The 19409-nt window shown below is 40.6% G+C and overlaps 1 protein-coding gene across 5 annotated transcripts in view; it reads right to left on the reverse strand.

Annotated features, from left to right (window-relative positions):
• Nucleotides 1–19409, reverse strand: part of ENOX1 (ecto-NOX disulfide-thiol exchanger 1) — a 548889-nt gene that overhangs the window by 112095 nt on the left and 417385 nt on the right. For all 5 annotated transcript variants that reach the window (XM_014789964.2, XM_087436027.1, XM_087436028.1 and 2 more), the window contains one exon: nucleotides 12286–12498. In XM_014789964.2, coding sequence (XP_014645450.2) covers nucleotides 12286–12498 — 213 coding nt within the window. The remainder of the gene's footprint in view (nucleotides 1–12285; nucleotides 12499–19409) is intronic.

Genomic DNA, 19409 nt, shown 5'->3' on the forward strand with positions numbered 1-19409 from the left:
AATCCTCTATGAATAGCTCATCAGAGATCGTCAAAGCCATATAAGAGATGAAATAGTTGACTTCCCCCACCCTAGCCTGTGATGGTCGTTTTTAAATACTAAAAGCTGGGGTGGAATTGATGCGCCTTGGCCTGGATTGAAGAATTGTAACTGAGGGAATGTAGTAAGTGATCTGGGCTCTCAGGACACCCAGAGGAGCAAGACAAAGCCAGAGGGAGGAGCAGTTAGTGTCGGACAGACAGGGGAAGCTGCTGTCAGGGATTCCCAGCGAGATTCCTGAGCTCACTCAGGTTCTGGGTCTTGAGCACAGAGGAGCCTGCCAGTTAGTCTGGCGGGAAGCCCAGGAAACAGAATTAACACGGTCAAACCCATACATTAAGGAGGCATGGACTGGCATTTTAAATTGAGGAGGAAAAAGGGCATTCTGGGGTTTGTCTTGAGAGGAGTAAGGAGAGCATTGCATGACATCGTGAATCCATTACAGCCCAGTTACACCCGAGGCCAAAACACCAACAGCAGGTGTTTCTGAACGTCCTGGCTAGATAAAGCCAGAGATTTGGTTCTTGGGAGAATGGGCTGGGGACAGAAAGCAAGAGGAACATGCTGATCAAATTACAACAAAAGAAATAGGATGTTTTTAGCAAATTTCAAGCAAGCAGGAAATGGTGACATTGTTCAAATAAATGGAAAGATATTAGGCAGACGGTGACTTTTTAAGCTTTGTACAAATCCCAATACATTTCAGGGAACTGTAGATTGCCTTATTAATGCATATATTCTAATATTTTGGAAAGTAAAACAAAAATCCATGAGAATATTATAATTTTAATGGTTTCCTACAATATACAGCATTTATTATAGGCTTTTAAAATCCAACAAATCCTCCTGCCTAGATTATCCCTATTGGCTAATTATAATAATACACATTTATACGAAAAAAGGAACAAAATGAAAAGTAAAAAGTTTACCTTCCCATCCTAACTGCCCCCCACCCAGTTTTCTCTTTAAAGGTAACCATAGTTAACAGATTCTAGCATATCCATCCAGAGAAAAGTTATGCATGTAGTACACACTGTGTATATTTTTCTATGTGAAACCTTTTTTCACTTACACAAAACTGCTAATATTACATACACTGTGCTGTACCTTGCTTTTTTTCACTTAACATATCTTAGAAATCTATTCATATGTGTATTATTAATAAGACTGCAGTGAACATCCTCAGACATATCTCCTGAATTCTCATATAAATATCTTTATAAGAAATTCTTAGCAATGGAAAGGATAGACAAGAGTATCCGAATTTTTAATTTTTGAGAGCTATTGCCAAACTGTACTCCAATTTTATGCCCGCTAAGTGTTTTTCAGATTGTTTCCCTATCCCTTGTCAACAGTTGGTAATCAAATGTCTAACTTTTGCCATTCCTGATGGATGAGAAAAGGCATGAATTACACGATAACCAGTTCTCTGCACCAGAGCTGTCCACATTTGCAGTTTCCATTATGAATCATAGAAACAAGTCCACAGACTCACCAAACCTGGCCTTTTATCAGTAGCTGATTTGTTGCTAAGAGGGATCATCCCGCAGGGAGGGGCCAGACCTGGCTTCTGGGCATCTCTCCTCCTTTATGACCCTCACAATGGTGACCCTGCTTCCCTCTGGGTCACCACGAACTCCATTAATGGTGCTATGAAAATCACATAACAGTAGTTGGCTATTTCCAATTACCTAGACTTACTGGGCCAGGCACTATGCTTAATGATTTGAAACAGTGGTTTTCAAAGTGTGGTTCTTGGACCAGCAGCATCATCATCACTTGGGAACTTACCAGAATGCAAATACTCAGCCCCCAGACCTACTGAATAGAAACTATGGGGGTGGGGCCCAGCAGACTGTTTTTTTAATACATTTTTCGCCAGTTTTATTGAGATATAATTGACATATAACATTGAATAACTTTAAGGCGTACAACATAATGATTTGATAGATGTATAGATTGCAAAACGATTACCACAATTAGTTTAGTTAACACATCAGGCACCTCACATCACTACAATTTTTTTTCTTGTTATGAGAACTTTTAAGATCTACTCTCTTAGCAACTTTCAAAAGTACAATACAGTATTGTTAACTATAGTCACCATGCTGTACATTACATCTCCATGACTTATTTATCTTATAACTGAAAGTTTGTACCTTTTGACCCCCTTTGCCTATTTCTCTCACCCCCACCCTCTGCCTCTGGCAACCACCAATCCAACAGATTGTGTTTTAACAAACTCTCTGGTGATTCTGATACATGCTGAAGTCTGAGAACCTCTAATTTAAAACATTATCTCATTTAAATTTCCCAACAACCCTCTGAGGTGGGTGCTATCATTATGCCCATTTCACTGATGAAGAAACTGATTCACAGAGAGGTATAATTACTTGTCCAAGGTCATACACTTAGCAAGTGGTGAAGTTGGGAATAGAAATTGCATCTGCCCAACTTCAAATCACGTGTCTATACCCATTTGTATATGTAGTTATACTATGGGCCAAGGTCTTATGAGCACTGTGGAGTGTAACGTGCCAGACAGTGTACTAGGCATGGGGGATAAAAAGATCCAAAGATGCTGCTGGTCCTTGCAGCCCTGGGGAAAGACAGCCATATACACGATTGAATCTCAGTATGAGAACTGCAGTGAGGGAGCTTGTAGAGAATGCCAAAGGAGGCAGAAAAGGCTGAAACGACCCCTGGGCCAAAACTTTAAGGTAAGTAGAATTTTCTAATACCAAGAAGCCAAATATTTGAGGCTGTGATGGGGCAGGAAGCCGTACTGACTCCTCTCCAAAAGTGCATTCAAGAATATGAAAGACAGTGAAGAAAAATCAAGGTGTCTGGAAAAAGGGGCCCTACTTATGTGTCTACATACTGGAACTGACTGCTCTCAGTGTGTGCCCTCAGCACACACTGTAATCTAAAATCCATTTGGCCTTACTTTTGTTCATCACTGTTGTTGAATAATAAGCCTCAGAGGGGAAACTTGAGGAGGCGGGGCCAAGGGAATGCTTTTAGGAATTGCACCGTTTTGGGGGCCGCACGTGAGAGGGGAGGGAGAGCCAGGAAGCCTGTGTTGGTGAAGTCACAGCTCCACCACTTAGCAGCTGTGAGGCCTGAAGAAAGCCTCTCTCTGTCTGAATCCTTAGGTAAACGGGGATAGACTAGTCAATCCTGAATACCCTTCCTACCTCTGTGATCCTACAGAACAGGGGGCGGCAAACTTTCTGCAAAGGAACAGATAGTAAATATATTTGTCTTTGAGGGTCACACAGGTACCCTGCTGGAGATGGTGGCTGCATACCTAAGCAGTTTGTCTCCTTCAATAGAAATCCTCTCACTTGGTCTGTGGCTACTCTCTCATGATTCTCCCTGGACAGTTTTCTTTTGTTTGAGCACAAACACTAAGTTGTACTTCTTTTTCAGTTGCACAATGAGTCAAGAACACATCATCTCTGCCTGAAAGTAACTTTACTTACACCCCACTTTTCCTCAGATCTAGTTTGAAAGTGTTCTGGCTTTGAAAAGTTTTTGTGAAAAAATCTTCTACATGTGGATTCTTTCCAAAGTAGTTCAGAGACTGTTTCCTCGTAGCATGCCCCCTACACCTCCACCAACACCCCCGCCACACACACACACCTCTCCCTTACACTTGTCAGTGGCTTTATTCTAGTCTTTACAACTGGACTCATATCAAGATAACCGAGTTTTCATCTTTAGCTCCCAAAAGTTATATCTTTCCTGAATTGCTATGCTTCACTCAAATGTACACGTTAATTATTGAAATCTAGCCTTCTACAATTCTTTATTGTTCCAGAGTGTAAGACTTAATTTCTCTCTCATATTTTGCTATCATTAAAAAAATTTTTTTTAATGCTAATATCATAGTGGTATTATTTGGATCAGCATGTAGATTTTCAGTGAGACTGAAAGACGAGATACCAAAAAAGGCCCAACTCAGTTCTAGCAGGCTTCCAGCATCTTCTACTATTAGCTTTGGTATCCTGTGAAATAGAAAACTCTGTGCTCATCCTCGATTTGGAAGTTTTTATAAAAAATATTTTCTCTGGACATTTATTCCCTGAGAGCAAAGAGGTATTTTTTTTTTTAATGCAAATTATGTTTCCAGCACTTAAAACATTGGCAAATATAGCCATCTGTATGGTTCTGAGGAGAAACAGAAAACCTGCCGAGTTGCTAAAGCAGTTATGGGGAATTTTTTTCCCATGGATGAGATAGCAATGACGACCACAGACATGGGAAAACATTTTAACACTTCATAAAATTCTTTCTCGATAGCAGGGACATAGAAGCCAAATTTCCCTTGGTGGAAATAAAAAAAAAATGTTTAGCTGAGATGTTCCTATGAAATAAATGATTTCAGAAAAGCTTTTTAGGCAGAAGAAATGTGGATGAGGACACCGGTCTGCCTGAGAGGGGAGTCATGGTACATACAGAGATCAGAAACCCCTCATATTTCACTCCACACTTAGCGCTCTACCTGACACTTAACAGGGAACCAAAAAATGTTTGTGGATGAATTTCATCATTCATTCAAACACCTGAGGCTTTTACGATTTTAGTCAAGAAAACAGATGAGGACATGACAGAGGAGAATGGTCAGTGCAAGGCGCAGCCTCTCTGACGAGAATTCTGACCAGCGTGCAGCACCAGCAGGGTGCCACGCACACACTCGCAGGGTTGAAATGTGGCTTAACATTCACAGGGCTGCTGAGCAGACGTAACCCCCATAGAAAGGCAGAGCCAGGAAGTGTGCCTGGAGGAACATCTGATCTTCTGTTCCACGATCAGCTCAGGAGCTTCTGACATCCTGGCTGGGTCCTGGCAGATACTTGTTCTGTCTACATATTCAGTGATGCTAAAGGCTGGAAGTTGCTGACATGGTAAATTCTACAGAATTTTCAGAGTGGGAAGGGACTTCAGGGGATTGTCTGGTTAAACTCTTTCACTATAGGGGTCAGAAAACTGAGGATCAAAGAGCTTAAAAGACCTTCCTAAAGTCACCTGGCTAATTATGGGTCAAGGTGGGATTAGAACCAGGATCTCTTCAAGCCCAGTCAAAAGTCTCCCCACTATTTGCTATTTTCAAGATGACGAGGTTGATGCCATTTCCTATCATAAATGTATAAAGCAAATTTGCAATGACAGTTCTAACCTTTCTAATCTCCAGGTTAAAATAATATTAATAATAGTATTGTAATACTTCTACTGTAAAATCTCAACTAAAGTATATTCTATGTATTTTACCTTTAGGGAGAATGGAATACTAGAGCAAAGCCAGTTGAGGTCATGGTTTACCAAAAAACCCAACCCATCTAGAATATGTTTTGCAGTTATTAGGTTCCAGCCCAATTTCCAATAGGGAAATTTCATTTCCATCTAGGATATTTGATCAACAACCAGTATTTGCACTGAGGTGCTTATAAGAATTATGCCAGACCTGGGGGTGGTGCAGTGACGTGGGCAGAGAGAATAGTAATTGGCCTCTGTCTCTATTTAGCCTAAAATCTTGCTAGACAAAAAGACCAAAAACCAAAAAGCTGATGCTTAGAAAATAATTAAATGCTCAAGTAGATGGTATTAACAAGTGCTGCAGAAGCGAAGAAGAACGGGCAATGATTACTAGTTATAATAGATGGTAAACGATTCATGGAGGACGTGTGATAGAAGCTTCAATTCTGGCATGGGGAGGAGGGGGAACCTTCAGGCAAGGGACGCAGCAGAAGCCCTCTAGGGTGGAGATGGAAAGACAACAGTGCTCGAGGCAAAGACTTCATTTTCCAACCAGAGAGCAGCATCTATATTCAGTGTGATGCCAGCACACTTCTTCAACTCTACCTGTAAACTATAAATTTACAGTTATAATATCCCGCTCTGATCATTTTCATTTTTCATAAAAAAACCACACACACATGGTGGTAGAAAGCAAACTGTACAAGGAGCCAAGAGTCTTGAGTTCTAATCTGCCCATATATTGCTAAATGACCAAGGCCTATCACGTCTGCGATCTGAACCTCAGCTTCCTCCTCTATAAAATGAAAGGGTTTGGGCCAGTGAGTCTCTGAAGTCCCCTCTAGTTCAGACATTCTACAATTTCTACTTTGCAGTCCTGCCCATTATATGTATGGCACGTATCCCTAAATGAAGATTAATAAACCTTCTCCGTCGCTGTCTGCTTTCCCGACTGCCTTTTCCCCACTTTGCCCCCTTCTCTCTCTTCTCTCTCACCAGGAAGCATGCTGGGAAAGTACCAGAGTGGGCCTATCATGGAGTGTTTAAATTTTCATTAGACGTGTGTGTGTTGTAACAAGGCATGCACAATTGATCATCCTGGCATGCATATTAATAACTGAAGGCTGTGGTACATGCTTCCTGAACTTTACAAACAGCTCCTGTCTGAGCTTTGAAATGACAAGCTTTGCTCATAACTGAAAAACTGAAAGTAAGCAGGCCTATGGGGAGTTCCTGTGAAGTGTACATTTTTAAAAAGCAAAGAAAATCAAAACCCAAAAATTGCTCGGATGGGAAACCTGGGGAAGTTTCTGCCAAATGGACAGGTTAAGAAATGACATCAAGATGAGACAAGGACGACATAAAGATAAGATGACACAAGAATGAGATGATTCACCTGTGCTGAAAGGTTTTTTTCTTTCTTCTCTATCTATCAAATGAGATCAATCCAGCTGGCCTGGTAGGGAAGAGAAAGCCCCGGGTACCACACCAGGATAGATGATGTCCTCATCCAACTTCTTTGATAACTGCACATCAGTGGTTAGAAGTAAAAAACGATCCCAAACAGAAGAGAATGGATGCTGTACTCCCCAAACTCTCGGCTGCGTGTAGTTGTTGTCCCTTGACGCTTTAGGCCAAGGTTCAGATGGAAACAATGCCTGTCTGATTATATTTAATAGCCAGTCCTTGGGTGAAGGCCGGAGACATGAAAAAGCTTAGACCTTAAATAGAGGTTGCAGAACTGAGCACCAACGAAGCTAGAAGGTAACTGATGGACTTTGATGTAGACCTTGAAGTAAATCATGACTTTTTTCTTTATGCTATTATTAATGGCTCTTGGTTTTTTTCTCTTTGAGCAAATGCTATTTGCTCAAATCTAAAGCAAGGACAACTACGACAAGCAAGGTGAGGAGATAGGTGCCTTTCATCCAGCTTAATGGACTAACACTTAATGACATTTCCCTTCTCCTGTTCAACTAGTTCGCTATTTCCAACAAAATCTATATAGGGACACACATTTTACTGTGCTTAGAGCTTTGCAATGTACCTGAACTTTCCTGAAAGTTGTTCAATGAGCCCTCCCTTCAGGATACCAGGCCAGCCTCACTTGCTCTAATAAGCTAGTTCATCAATATACCTGCTTCCAAACTGCCTCGGCACAATTTCCTGACACTTGTTGGCTTTCTAATGGAGAAGCTGCCGTGGGATGCCATGGAGACAGCACTGACACCGTGGAGATCTTTAATGTGAGAGGGAGCACTCAAGGCTACTGCTGAATGACCAGGAGATTTCCAGCCACTTAAGGGAAAGAAAGCTGAGATGCCATTCTTGAGTTTTAGTGCTTAACAATCCTAATCTAATTCTAAATAGTAAAACCAAAATGTGATTCCTGTGGTGTTTTCCAGGAAGATGAATACAGATACATGGGGGTATGACTGGTTCTGCTTTTGGAAAATGCAGCAAGTGTGTCAATCATTGTGGACTTGAGGAGTTATTGTTCTAGAAGCAGCCCTGTGTGCTGATACCAAACTCACCCCACCACACTGAACCGAGCTGGGGAAAGCAGAAAATGTGGTTGAGATAAACAAACATCACTCAACCAGACATGAAATGAGATACATTTAAAATTCAAAGGATAATGAAATGTGCACATACCTCGCAGGTTCACCAGGTCACTGCTAATATTTCCATTATGAATGTTAGGATTTAGTTCCCCTTTGCATCTGGGGAGTAGTCATCTTTGTAAAAGCACATTAAAAAAAAAAAAAAAAGGGGGCCGGCCCCGTGGCTTAGCGGTTAAGTGCACGCGCTCCACTACTGGCGGCCCGGGTTCGGATCCCGGGCGCGCACCGACACACCGCTTCTCCGGCCATGCTGAGGCCGCGTCCCACATACAGCAACTAGAAGGATGTGCAGCTATGACATACAACTATCTACTGGGGCTTTGGGGGAAAAATAAATAAATAAATAAAATTTTTTTAAAAAAAAAGGAAAATTCTGAGGTTGCTCAGTGGGATATGCAATCTTCCTGTTCCATCTCAAAGGCTTAATTCCAGCTCACATTCACATTTAAGGTATGTCCCATCTTCAAGTCATCCCGAAGGGTCTTGGCTATCAAGGATTCACACGAAGCTCCCCTCAGGCACTCCGCAGCCGGGATGTTTACCCCTTAGTCAGCAGTGCAGGCTGTCAAGCTCAGCCGGGATTTTCACAATCTCTGTTGATATCTGCTGGCTGCTGACATACTTCCCAGAATCAAATTTCAGGGCTAAGGGGGAACTCTCAAATAGTAGTATGTAGATGGGAAATGTAAAGTTTGTCAGACAGTTACAACTGGGGGTGTGTCAACATGAATTTTTCTGTTGACTCCTTCATCCCAACTCTCCTAATATCCACTAGCCTGCTACCAAGTATCTGGTAAAGTATAGCAATTGAGCTCTGTTTTTGATTTGCTTGATTACACACGCATGTTAAAACCCCATTATCCGCGGAGAGTGCCAACACCAACGCCAAACTACTCTATGAGGCCCCTGGAAACTTCTGAACTCACTGTTTCAGGCTTCCTTCCTGCCTTCCTTCCAATTTACTCATTCATTCATGCACTCACTCATCACCAACATTTGTTGCACATTTCTGTGTTCCAGACACTTGATACATATCGATGACTAAGAGACACGTCCTTTCCTTTGTGATCCTTGTTGTAATAATCAAAAGCAGACCAATCATTACACATTTTGATAAGTGCTGTTAAAGACCTAATAAGATCAGTGATGGTAAACTTACTAGGAGAGGGTGGATCAGAAAGGTACCCTCTGAAGGGGTGGCCTTTCCGCCAAGACCTAAAGGATGGGAAGGATTCAAGCATGCAAAGAGTCGGGGGAAGAGCACGTCAGACAGAAGGAACAGATGTGCAAAGGCTCAGAGGTGGGAGGTAGCTTTGATGGGCTCAGCAGGAAGGAGGTCAATGGGGATGTCATGGAGTGAGTCAACAGAAGGCTGACATTAAAGAGCAGACATGCAGAGCTTCGCAGGCCAGGGGGAGTGAATGTTATTTCAAGTGCAGTGGGCAGCTAGTCAAGGGATTTAAGTGGGGAAGATCTGATCTGAATTATATCAGATGACATGTGAAAAATAGATTGAACTGGAGTAAAAGTGGAAAGGCAGGGACTATGTGTGGCAAAAACTGCAAAATGCCTCCAAGGAGCCATTCTCCCCTTCTTCCTTACTCTGAGAACTCCAATTTTATTCTGGAGAGCAATGGGCCCAGTCAGGCATTGCCAAATATAATAATTTTGTACAATGAGACAGAAATAGAAGTCCGTTGGGGATCTTTGGGTAAGTTTTGCTTTTAAAGGTCTGCCTTCCTCTTTCCTTTTTCCTCTTCTTTTTCTTATGTGATTCCAGCCTATAAGAAAAGATGTGACGGCAGGAGCAACAGCAGTCATCTTAGACAACCATCTAGGAAAAGCTAAAAGCATCATAGAAACATCAGGCTTCACAGCCTTGGACCACCGAACCAGTGCCAAACATCTAAATCTAGATTCTACTGTGGATGAAAAGAAAAAAACTCCATTTGTTTAAGAGAAAGTTTGGTAGGGTTTTCTGTTACTCCCAGGAGTACACTGTATCTAACTGATGCACCTGGCTATTATCATAGTTCAGACAGCCTGCCCTTGAATGGTGGCAGTTTAAACAAAGAAAAGTGGGTCATTTTTGAATGTTGAAACAATGGGATTTCCTGATGGCCTAGATATAGGCTTTGGTGGGAGACGGTGGGTGTAAAAATTACTTACAGGATTTTGTTCTGAGAATTTATTAAAATGGGAAGGAAAAATCCAAAGGGCAACAGGTTTGAAGATTAGAAGAATTCAGTTTTTGATATTTTATGGAGGAGGTGCCTAAGAGGTATCTATGACAGGTTTCCATGAGGTGGAATTTCCCTCCAAAATTCTGGGCCCTGCTCCAGCCCTTCATTCCCTCCTTCTCAGGGAGTGAACCAGCCTGCCTGTGGAGTGCACTCATTCCCATCTGCTCCCCTATGTGCTACGTGGTACCTACAGGTACTGGCTCCAGAGGAAGAAGCCCATGGTCTTCAGTGCTGCCTGTGGCCAGACGCTCAATCTCGAGGTCCAGCATTAGGAAGCCCATTATTGTTGCAGATCTCAACCTCATTTTCCAGCTCAGCTTCTATCAGTAATAAAACACTGACTGACATTTGTATCCCCATACGCTAGACTTCTTTGTCTCTCTCTCAGTGCTTTCAAACCTAGGCCAGCTTATACCTGTATAAAGTCAGGCCCATGGCATTCTTTCAGCCACACGATTGGGGCCTCATTTGAATAGGTGCTTCTTTCCGTAGATATTACCAAAGAAAACTAAATTCCTCTTCTATTCTAATGCGTGTCTGCCTTCCTATCTTCATTGTTAGAGTCAAGGGTTGAGTCTTCCCTGCCAGGTGGGACTGTAAATTGCACTAGGAATGAGAATTTATTTAAAATTGATGCTAGTGAGCAGAAGGTAATCAGTAATCATTCTACCGTTCAGGCATTTGGCTTCTTGCCATAACTTTGCAGGAACTGTATTATTAGAATTGTGTGGCCTTTTCCTCTCTCCCTTCTCTCCATTACCAATCCACCCTTACTTCCCCTCTACCTGCTAATCCATCCTCTGCTTCCCTCCTTTAAAAAGTGATATTAATATTAATGTTCTTTATCCCATCCCTAGTAATCCTAATTTCAGAACTGCTGGACACACACATTGGATGAAGGGCTATTCCTCAAGACTGGGGAATGTAGGTGAGGTGGTCTGATAACAGTCTGTATGAGATAGAGCAGTTCTGTTTTTTCCCATTCCTTTTCTATAAAGACAGGTGTCCCAGATTTGGTCACTTATCAGAATTTATGTCTAGGAGTTGCTTATATGATAGTCCATGTTGCTGCAAAAATGGTCTTTTGACCACAGAGTCAGAAAAACACTTTTACATTTAAGATTCTGGGTTTTCACATCCCTCTCTCATACCATCCTAACAGACACATCATCCCTTGGGTTTACACTGATGAAAGAGGTGACAGGCATTTTGGCACATTATATCATTGAAAATAATACTTATTCTTGGAGTGAATATGTAAATCGCATATGTCGCCATCCTGCGTGGGACCCTTGCACCTGGTATGGAATGGAGGACAGCATTGTTACAGTGTCATTCAATGGCTTTTACCAAGCAAGTGAACATCAGCAGCTGTGATGCATTAGGCTGCTGTGATGTTAACTAGAGACACAGAGAGAGTGCCCATAAAAAAATCATACGCCCTTTTTTTGAATAGAGCCCTGGGTAATCACCCTGACTATTGTTCTATAAGAAAGCCCCATTTATACCCCTTCATCAATTTAGGATCTGTACATGAAAAATCACCAGCATTAAGTAGTTAAGGCAATTTGCTTTTCAAATGAAGAAAGGACAAAAGATAATACTGCAGAAAAGTCTCTACTTTCTGAGTTACCCGTGTTGACAGCTAAATCTCACCTCAAATAAAGGATCCTGAGGAGTTTTTCTGACGGTACCTTCTTCCTAAACAGAGCCCAAGGACAATGTGTTCAGGGTCTGCTTCCTACTGCAGCACTAGGAGGACATGCGGGTCTGTGTAGACCGCCCGCAGGTGACGGGTGGCCACCCTGTGGTGTGAACTGTGGTGGGTCCAGCAGGCACAGATGCATCTGGCTGCCCTGCCCTGGTGGCCGGGCTTGGTGTTCTGAGGAAAAGCTACAGAAACGTTGCTCACCTTGAGAAGTAAGCTCTCAGGGCAGGGTCCGTGTTCCTCCAAGTTGCCATAGAACATGAAATAGGTTATGAGGTTTGCCATTCAATATGGAGGAAAATGGGAAATTATTGAACTACTTACCCCCAAATGAAAAATGAAAAAAATGAAATGAATACAAAAGAAAAGGCAAAATCACAACAAAACAGATGGCTCCCAAAATTTTACTTACATTGAGTGAGGATTCCAGTTAAGGCATTTTTAAAATTCTCCTTGGCTTCCTCCATCTCTTGCTCGTGGGTGGCTTTCTCGTTCATCAGCCGGCGGACGTGGCTGTTGGCCGACTGCACCATGGAATAGAACTGGTTGGCAGAACGCCGATTCACTTCCCCTCGTTCAATCCAGGAAAGCAGCACTGTGATAGCCTCTGAAAACTTGCTATCATCTAGAAATGGAAAACCACCAAGGACAAATCATGCCAAGGCATGAAAATATACTTTACTTTGGTTCCTCTGAAAAGACAGAGCACGGCCCATCCTAATGGATGCATTTTCAGAACCTGACAAATTAGCTTTCTTGAGATGAACTGCTCTATCATTTAACTTCTCTTTTCTCATCTAACTCCAGGGCACCATAGAACCATTCAAGAAACAAAGGTGGTGAACCACCGCCTCATTTACCAGCGCCATGAGCTCAATTTTAGAAGATTTGTTCTGGGCATTCTTTGTAATACAGCACAACCTCATTCGTTCACCAAACCCTGATTTCTCTTTCTTAAGACTGGCTCGAAAACCTGTTATTAACCTATTTGACCTCCACTTCATTTCTTATTCTTTCATCAGAAATATTATAGTGATACTAGTTTTCTGATTTAAAATCAGCTGAGTTAGCATCAAAATGTGGAGGACAGATTAAATTACATTAAAACTGGTTGTAATGTAAGATATTGTTCCCAAGGTGGCAGCAGGAATAAGTCAATTCTTGTTTTACTGCAGTTCAAAACTAATTTCACTTTAGGTTTAATATAACATATTTGATTAGGCTGAAAAATAAAATATTTTTTTGTTTTCAAGAAAAGAGGACTGGTTCCATGGGGTGGTCAGTGTTTGCCTTGGAAAGCCACTGGAAACACATTTGAACCTGGTATAAGGGGTATATGTGGGGGAGACAGGAGTGGGGAACAAGGTTCCATCTGTAAATAAGTGATAACATTTATTTCAAAGAAAACAAATAGACTTGCCTGTTCAGGAATGGTGACTGGAACAGACCTGTGTTGTACGGCTTGGAGGTAGAGAAAAAGCAAGTTTGAAGGTGATCAAGTTAATTAGAACTGGAAGTTGTATGTCAGTTATTACAACATTAATCAATCCTACTGCTGAAGGCTCATTGCATATTTCACAGGCAAACTTGAGGGGACAAGTCTTTCATTTGTTATTTTTCTACCCCTGGGAAATATGATTTAAGAAAAACATGCTATATTTTTCAAGTAAACTGGGTAGAGTCTGAATTCTAAAAAGAAGGAGTAAAATTAGACTAGAAGATTCAGATTCTTACTCATTTATTTGACAAATACTGAGTGCCTACGATGTTCCCTCCACTGGAGGAACATCAGAGAGATCCTTATGTATTGCTTTTACACACACACACACTCCAGATGAATGGAGAGAGGGTGATTCATGTTTGGTAAAGGAGTTTTAATTTGCTCACCAGATGTTTTTTAATCAACCATTGTTGTTAGTATTTTACACATCATACAAAACCTTCATTTGTGGAACACTTTGTGAACTTTGTAGAGGGCTGTAGAAATACCATTAGTACCTTTTACCCCACAGTCCTGGACTGGGGTACAACTTCCTTACTGTGGTTGCTGCTTGCTCAAGAGGTACGTGCACTGAATAAAGAAGGCAGGATCAGCCTAACTCCGTGCGTATGGAGTGTGCTCTGCCTTCTCCAGGACGGAAAGCAGGTATTATCCACAGGCTGTTGATCAGCCACCATTCCAGGCCCTCTCCCTCTGCGGCACTGTCTGGGCTTGGGGATCAAAGGTTTTTTTCTGTGCAAACCTGCCCCCTCTGCCTTCACGCTTGCACCAGAGGAGATAACTGGCCCGGGGAACGCCCACAGGGCACCCTGCAAGTGGAAGACGCAAGTGGCCTTGAAAATCTCAATCCATAGGCACAAGACACACTCGTTGAGTGTCACAGCTGACTCATACAATTTTGTTAACTCTGGAATTTCAGTCTAAGTTCAACCCTCAGTGAACTCCAGCTGCAGTGGTTTCTCATCTCATTTCATGGACTGGAGCGGCTTGTACAAGATAAAATCCATCATGCAACTTAACATTACGTTCAGCCCAGGGAGAGGTCCATAATTTAGCATTATGTTTGTGAAAGGCCCGCTGTGACCATTACAGTCAGAATAAATTTTGCCACCCTCGCACTCTCTACCTCTCTCCCTGCCAATATATGTTAGGGGAATGGACCTCCGAAAAGACAGCAGAAATAAACCTAATGCTTATAAGAAATCCTTTTTTTCCTCTTAAAAAATAACAACAACAAAAAAGAAAACACTGACTTCATGTACCATTTTTCCCCCCCCTTGCTGTGACTTTCATCTCTACATAACACAGAGAAAGAAAAATCCTCAACGTTTTTGTCATGGAGCTTACAAGGTGAGAGAGAGCAACGCAGTCGCATCTTTCTTCCCCTTGCTTACCAGTAGTTTTTCTTTCTCCTGCTGGTGGTCACTCAGTTCATAAATATCCTAACCTACTGTCAGGAAAAACACACTTAAATTTTAAAAATGTGTGTTTCCTGAACTGATCTAAAAACCAAATTTTATTGTTCTTACTCCTAGACCTAGAGCATAAGTTCACCAGCAGATTACAGTTAATTGATAGTTTTTAGAAAGAGAAACAGCATTCTTAGGATTAAGCAATTGAAAATATACAATTTAAAAAGTAAGTAGGCAAACGAGACTCCCACTACAAGAAATACTCAACAAGGCCCTCAGGCCTGAAAAAAAGAAGAGAAAGGGAATACAAGGCTTGGAGCAAGGAGAAAAATAGGTAGACAAACTCAGAAAAATAGTAGATCTTTACCGGAATAGGTTAGCAACCACTTAAATACCAAAATCAAAGATCAAAGGAAGGCAATCACCAAAAATAAATATAACCTCATCACTGTAAACACACACCCACAACAGAAGATAGAATAAGGTATAACAAGAACGACTTAGAAGGGGAAGAGGAAAGTGATTGAATTGACTTAGTATAAGGAAATAGGAGGCCATCAGATAATGGACTATCTCATACACAAGATTTTTTATACAAACCTCAAGGTAACCACTAAACAAGTAATCAAAGCAAAATCACATATGATAAACAAAGAGAAAACTGGAAGAGTCATAAGACAGAACAACCAAACTGAATTGGCACTCTGAAACAAATGGGACAAGAAACAAAGGAAATGCAAAAGAACCAGAAAATAAGTGACAAAACAGCAACATTAAGCTGTCATATATCAATAATTACCCTAAATGTAAATTGCTTGAAGTCTCCAATCAAAAGATACAGAGTGGCAGGATGGATTAAAAAGCAAGACCCAACAATATGCTGCCTCCAGGAAACACATCTCAGCTCTAAAGACAAGCACAGGCTCAGAGTGAAAGGATAGAAGACAATACTCGAAACTAATGGCAAACAAAAGAAAGCAGGTGTTTCCATACTCATATCAGACAAAGTAGATGTCAAGATAAAACAGGTTAAGAAAGACAAAGAAGGCAAATACATAATGATAAAAGGGACACTCCACCAAAAAGACATATCACTTATAAATATATATGCACCCAACACAGGAGCACCAAAGTACATAAAGCAACTATTAACAAACCTAAAAGGAGACATTAACAACAACATAATAATAGTAGGGGATCTTAATACCCCACTAACATCAATGGATAGATCATCCAGACAAAAAGTCAATAAAGAAATAGTGGACTTAAATGAAAAACTGGACGAGATGGACCTAGTAGACATATACAGAGCACTCCATCCAAAAACAGCTCACTACACATTCTTCTCAAGTGCACATGGAACATTCTCAAGGATAGACCATATGTTGGGAAACAAAGCAAGCCTCAATAAATTTAAGAAGACTGAAATCATAACAAGCATCTTTTCAGACCATAATGCTATGAAACTGGAAATCAACCACAAAAAAAAAAACCTGGGAAAGTGAAAAATGTGGAGATTAAACAACATGCTACTGAACAACCAATGCATCATTGATGAAATTAAAGGAGAACTCAAAAACCATCTGGAAACAAATAAAAATGAAAACATGCCATACCAAACCATATGGGATGCAGCAAAAGCGGTCCTGAGAGGGAAACTCATAGCGATACAAGCCGACCTTAACAAACAAGAAAAAGCCCTAATAGGCAACCTTAAGTTGCACCTAACAGAACTAGAAAAAGAAGAACAAACAAAGCCCAAAGTCAGCAGGAGGAGAGAAATAATAAAAATCAGAGCAGAAATAAATGAAATTGAAACCAAAAAAACAGCAGAAAGGATTAATGAAACAAAGAGTTGGTTCTTTGAGAAGATAAACAAAATTGACAAATCCTTAGTCAGACTTACTAAGAAAAAAAGAAAAGGCTCAAGTAAATAAAATTAGAAATGAAAGAGGAGAAATTACAATGGATACCACGGAAATACAGAGGATTATAAGAGAATACTATGAGAAATTATATGCCAACAAATTGGACAATCTAGAAGAAATGGATCCATTCTTAGACTCATACAACCTCCCAAAACTGAACCAAGAAGAAATGGAGAATCTGAATAGACCAATCACAAGTAAAGAGATTGAAATAGTAATCAAAAACCTCCCCAAAAAATAAAAGTCTAGGACCAGAGGGCTTCTCCAGTGAATTTTAGCAAACATTCAAAGAAGATTTAATACCCACCCTTCTCAAAGTATTCCAAAAAATAGAGGAAGATGGAACACTTCCTACCTCATTCTATGAGGCCAACATCACCCTGAGACCAAAGCCAGACAAAGACAATACAAAGAAGGAAAATTACAGGCCAATATCACTGATGAACATAGATGCAAAAATCCTAGACAAAATATTGGCAAACTGAATACAGGAATACATTAAAAGGATCATACACCATGATCAAGTGGGATTTATACCAGGGATGCAGGGATGGTTCAACATCCGCAAATCAATCAGCGTGATACACCACATCAACAAAACAAAGAATAAAAACCACATGGTCATCTCAATAGACACAGAGAAGGCATTTGACAAGATACAACATCCATTTATGATAAAAACTCTCAACAAAATGGGTATAGAAGGAAAGCACCTCAACATAATAAAGGCTATTTAGGACAAACCCACAGCCAACATCATACTCAACAGGGAAAGACTGAAAGCCATTCCTCTGAGAACAGGAATGAGGCAGGACTGCCCACTCTCACCACTCCTATTCAACATAGTACTGGAGGTTTTGGCCAGAGCAATTAGGCAAGAAAAAGGAATAAAAGGAATCCAAATAGGCAATGAAGAAGTGAAACTCTCACTATTTGCAGATGACATGATTGTATATATAGAAAACCCTAAAGAATCCATTGGAAAACTATTAGAAATAATCAACAACTACAGCAAAGTCACAGCGTACAAAATCAATCTACAAAAATCAGTTGCATTTCTATATGCTAATAATGAACTAACAGAAAGAGAGCTCAAAAAGATAATACCATGTACAATTGCATCAAAAAAAATAAAATATCTAGGAATAAATCTTACCAAGGAGGTGAAAGACCTATACAATGAAAAATACAAGACATTATTGAAAGAAATTGATGATGACATAAAGAAATGGAAAGACATCCCATGCACATGGATTGGAAGAATAAACACAGTTAAAATGTCTATATTACCTAAAGCAATCTACAGATTCAATGCAATCCCAATCAGAATCCCAATGACATTCTTTACGGAAATAGAAAAAAGAATACTAAAATTCACATGGGGCAACAAAAGACCCTGAATAACTAAAGCAATCCTAAGAAAAAAGAACAAAGCTGGAGGCATCACAATCTCTGACTTGAAAACATACTACAAAGCAATAGTAATCAAAACAGCATGGTACTGGTACAAAAACAGATACACAGATCAATGGAACCGAATTGAAAGCCCAGAAAGAAAACCACACATACACAGACAGCTAATTTTTGACAAAGGTGCTAAGAACATACAATGGAGAAAGGGAAGTCTCTTCAATAAATGGTGTTGGGAAAACTGGACAGCCACATGCAAAAGAATGAAAGTGGACCATCTGCTATCGCCATTCACAAAAATTAACTCAAAATGGATCAAAGACCTGAAGGTGAGACCTGAAACTATAAAACTCATAGAAGAAAATATAGGCAACATGCTATTTGACATTGGTCATAAAGGAATCTTTTCAGATGACATGCCTAGTCAGACTAGGGAAACTAAAGAAAAAATAAGCAAGTGGGACTTTATCAGATTAAAGAGCTTCTACAAGACAAATGACACCAGAATCAAGATGAACAGACAACTCACCAGCTGGGAGAATATTTGCAAAACATATATCTGACAAGGGGTTGATCTCCATAATATATAAAGAACTCACACAACTGAACAACAAAAAAACAAACAACCTGATCAAAAAATGGGCAGAGGAAATGAATAGACACTTCTCCAAAGAAGATATACAGATGGCCAATAGGCACATGAAACGATGTTCAACATCACTAATCACCAGGGAAATGCAAATCAAAACAACACTAAGATATCACCTCACGCCCGTTAGAATGGCTATAATCACCAAGACAAAAAACAACAAATGTTGGAGAGGATGTGGAGAAACAGGAGCCCTCATACACAGCTGGTGGGAATGCAAACTGGTGCAGCCTCTATGGAAAACGGTATGGAGATTCCTCAAAGAATTAAAAACAGAGATGCCCTATGATCCAGCTATCCCACTACTGGGAATCTATCCAACGAACCTGAAATCAATAATTCAAAGAGGCTTATGCACCCCTATGTTCATTGCAGCATTATTCACTATAGCCAAGAAGTGGAAGCAACCTAAGTGTCCCTCGACTGATGATTGGATCAAGAAGATGTGGTCTACATATACAATGGAATACTACTCAGCCATAAAAAAGACAAAATCGTCCCATTTGCATAACATGGATGGGCCTGGAGGGTATTATGTTAAGTGAAGTAAGCCAGAAAGAGAAAGACAAACACTGTATGATCTCACTCATATGTGGAATATAAACCAACACATGGACAGAGAAAACTGTATTGTGG

Source organism: Ceratotherium simum, chromosome 10 (assembly GCF_057802395.1).
Source record: "Ceratotherium simum simum isolate JZ-2026a chromosome 10, ASM5780239v1, whole genome shotgun sequence".
Classification (NCBI taxonomy): domain Eukaryota; kingdom Metazoa; phylum Chordata; class Mammalia; order Perissodactyla; family Rhinocerotidae; genus Ceratotherium; species Ceratotherium simum.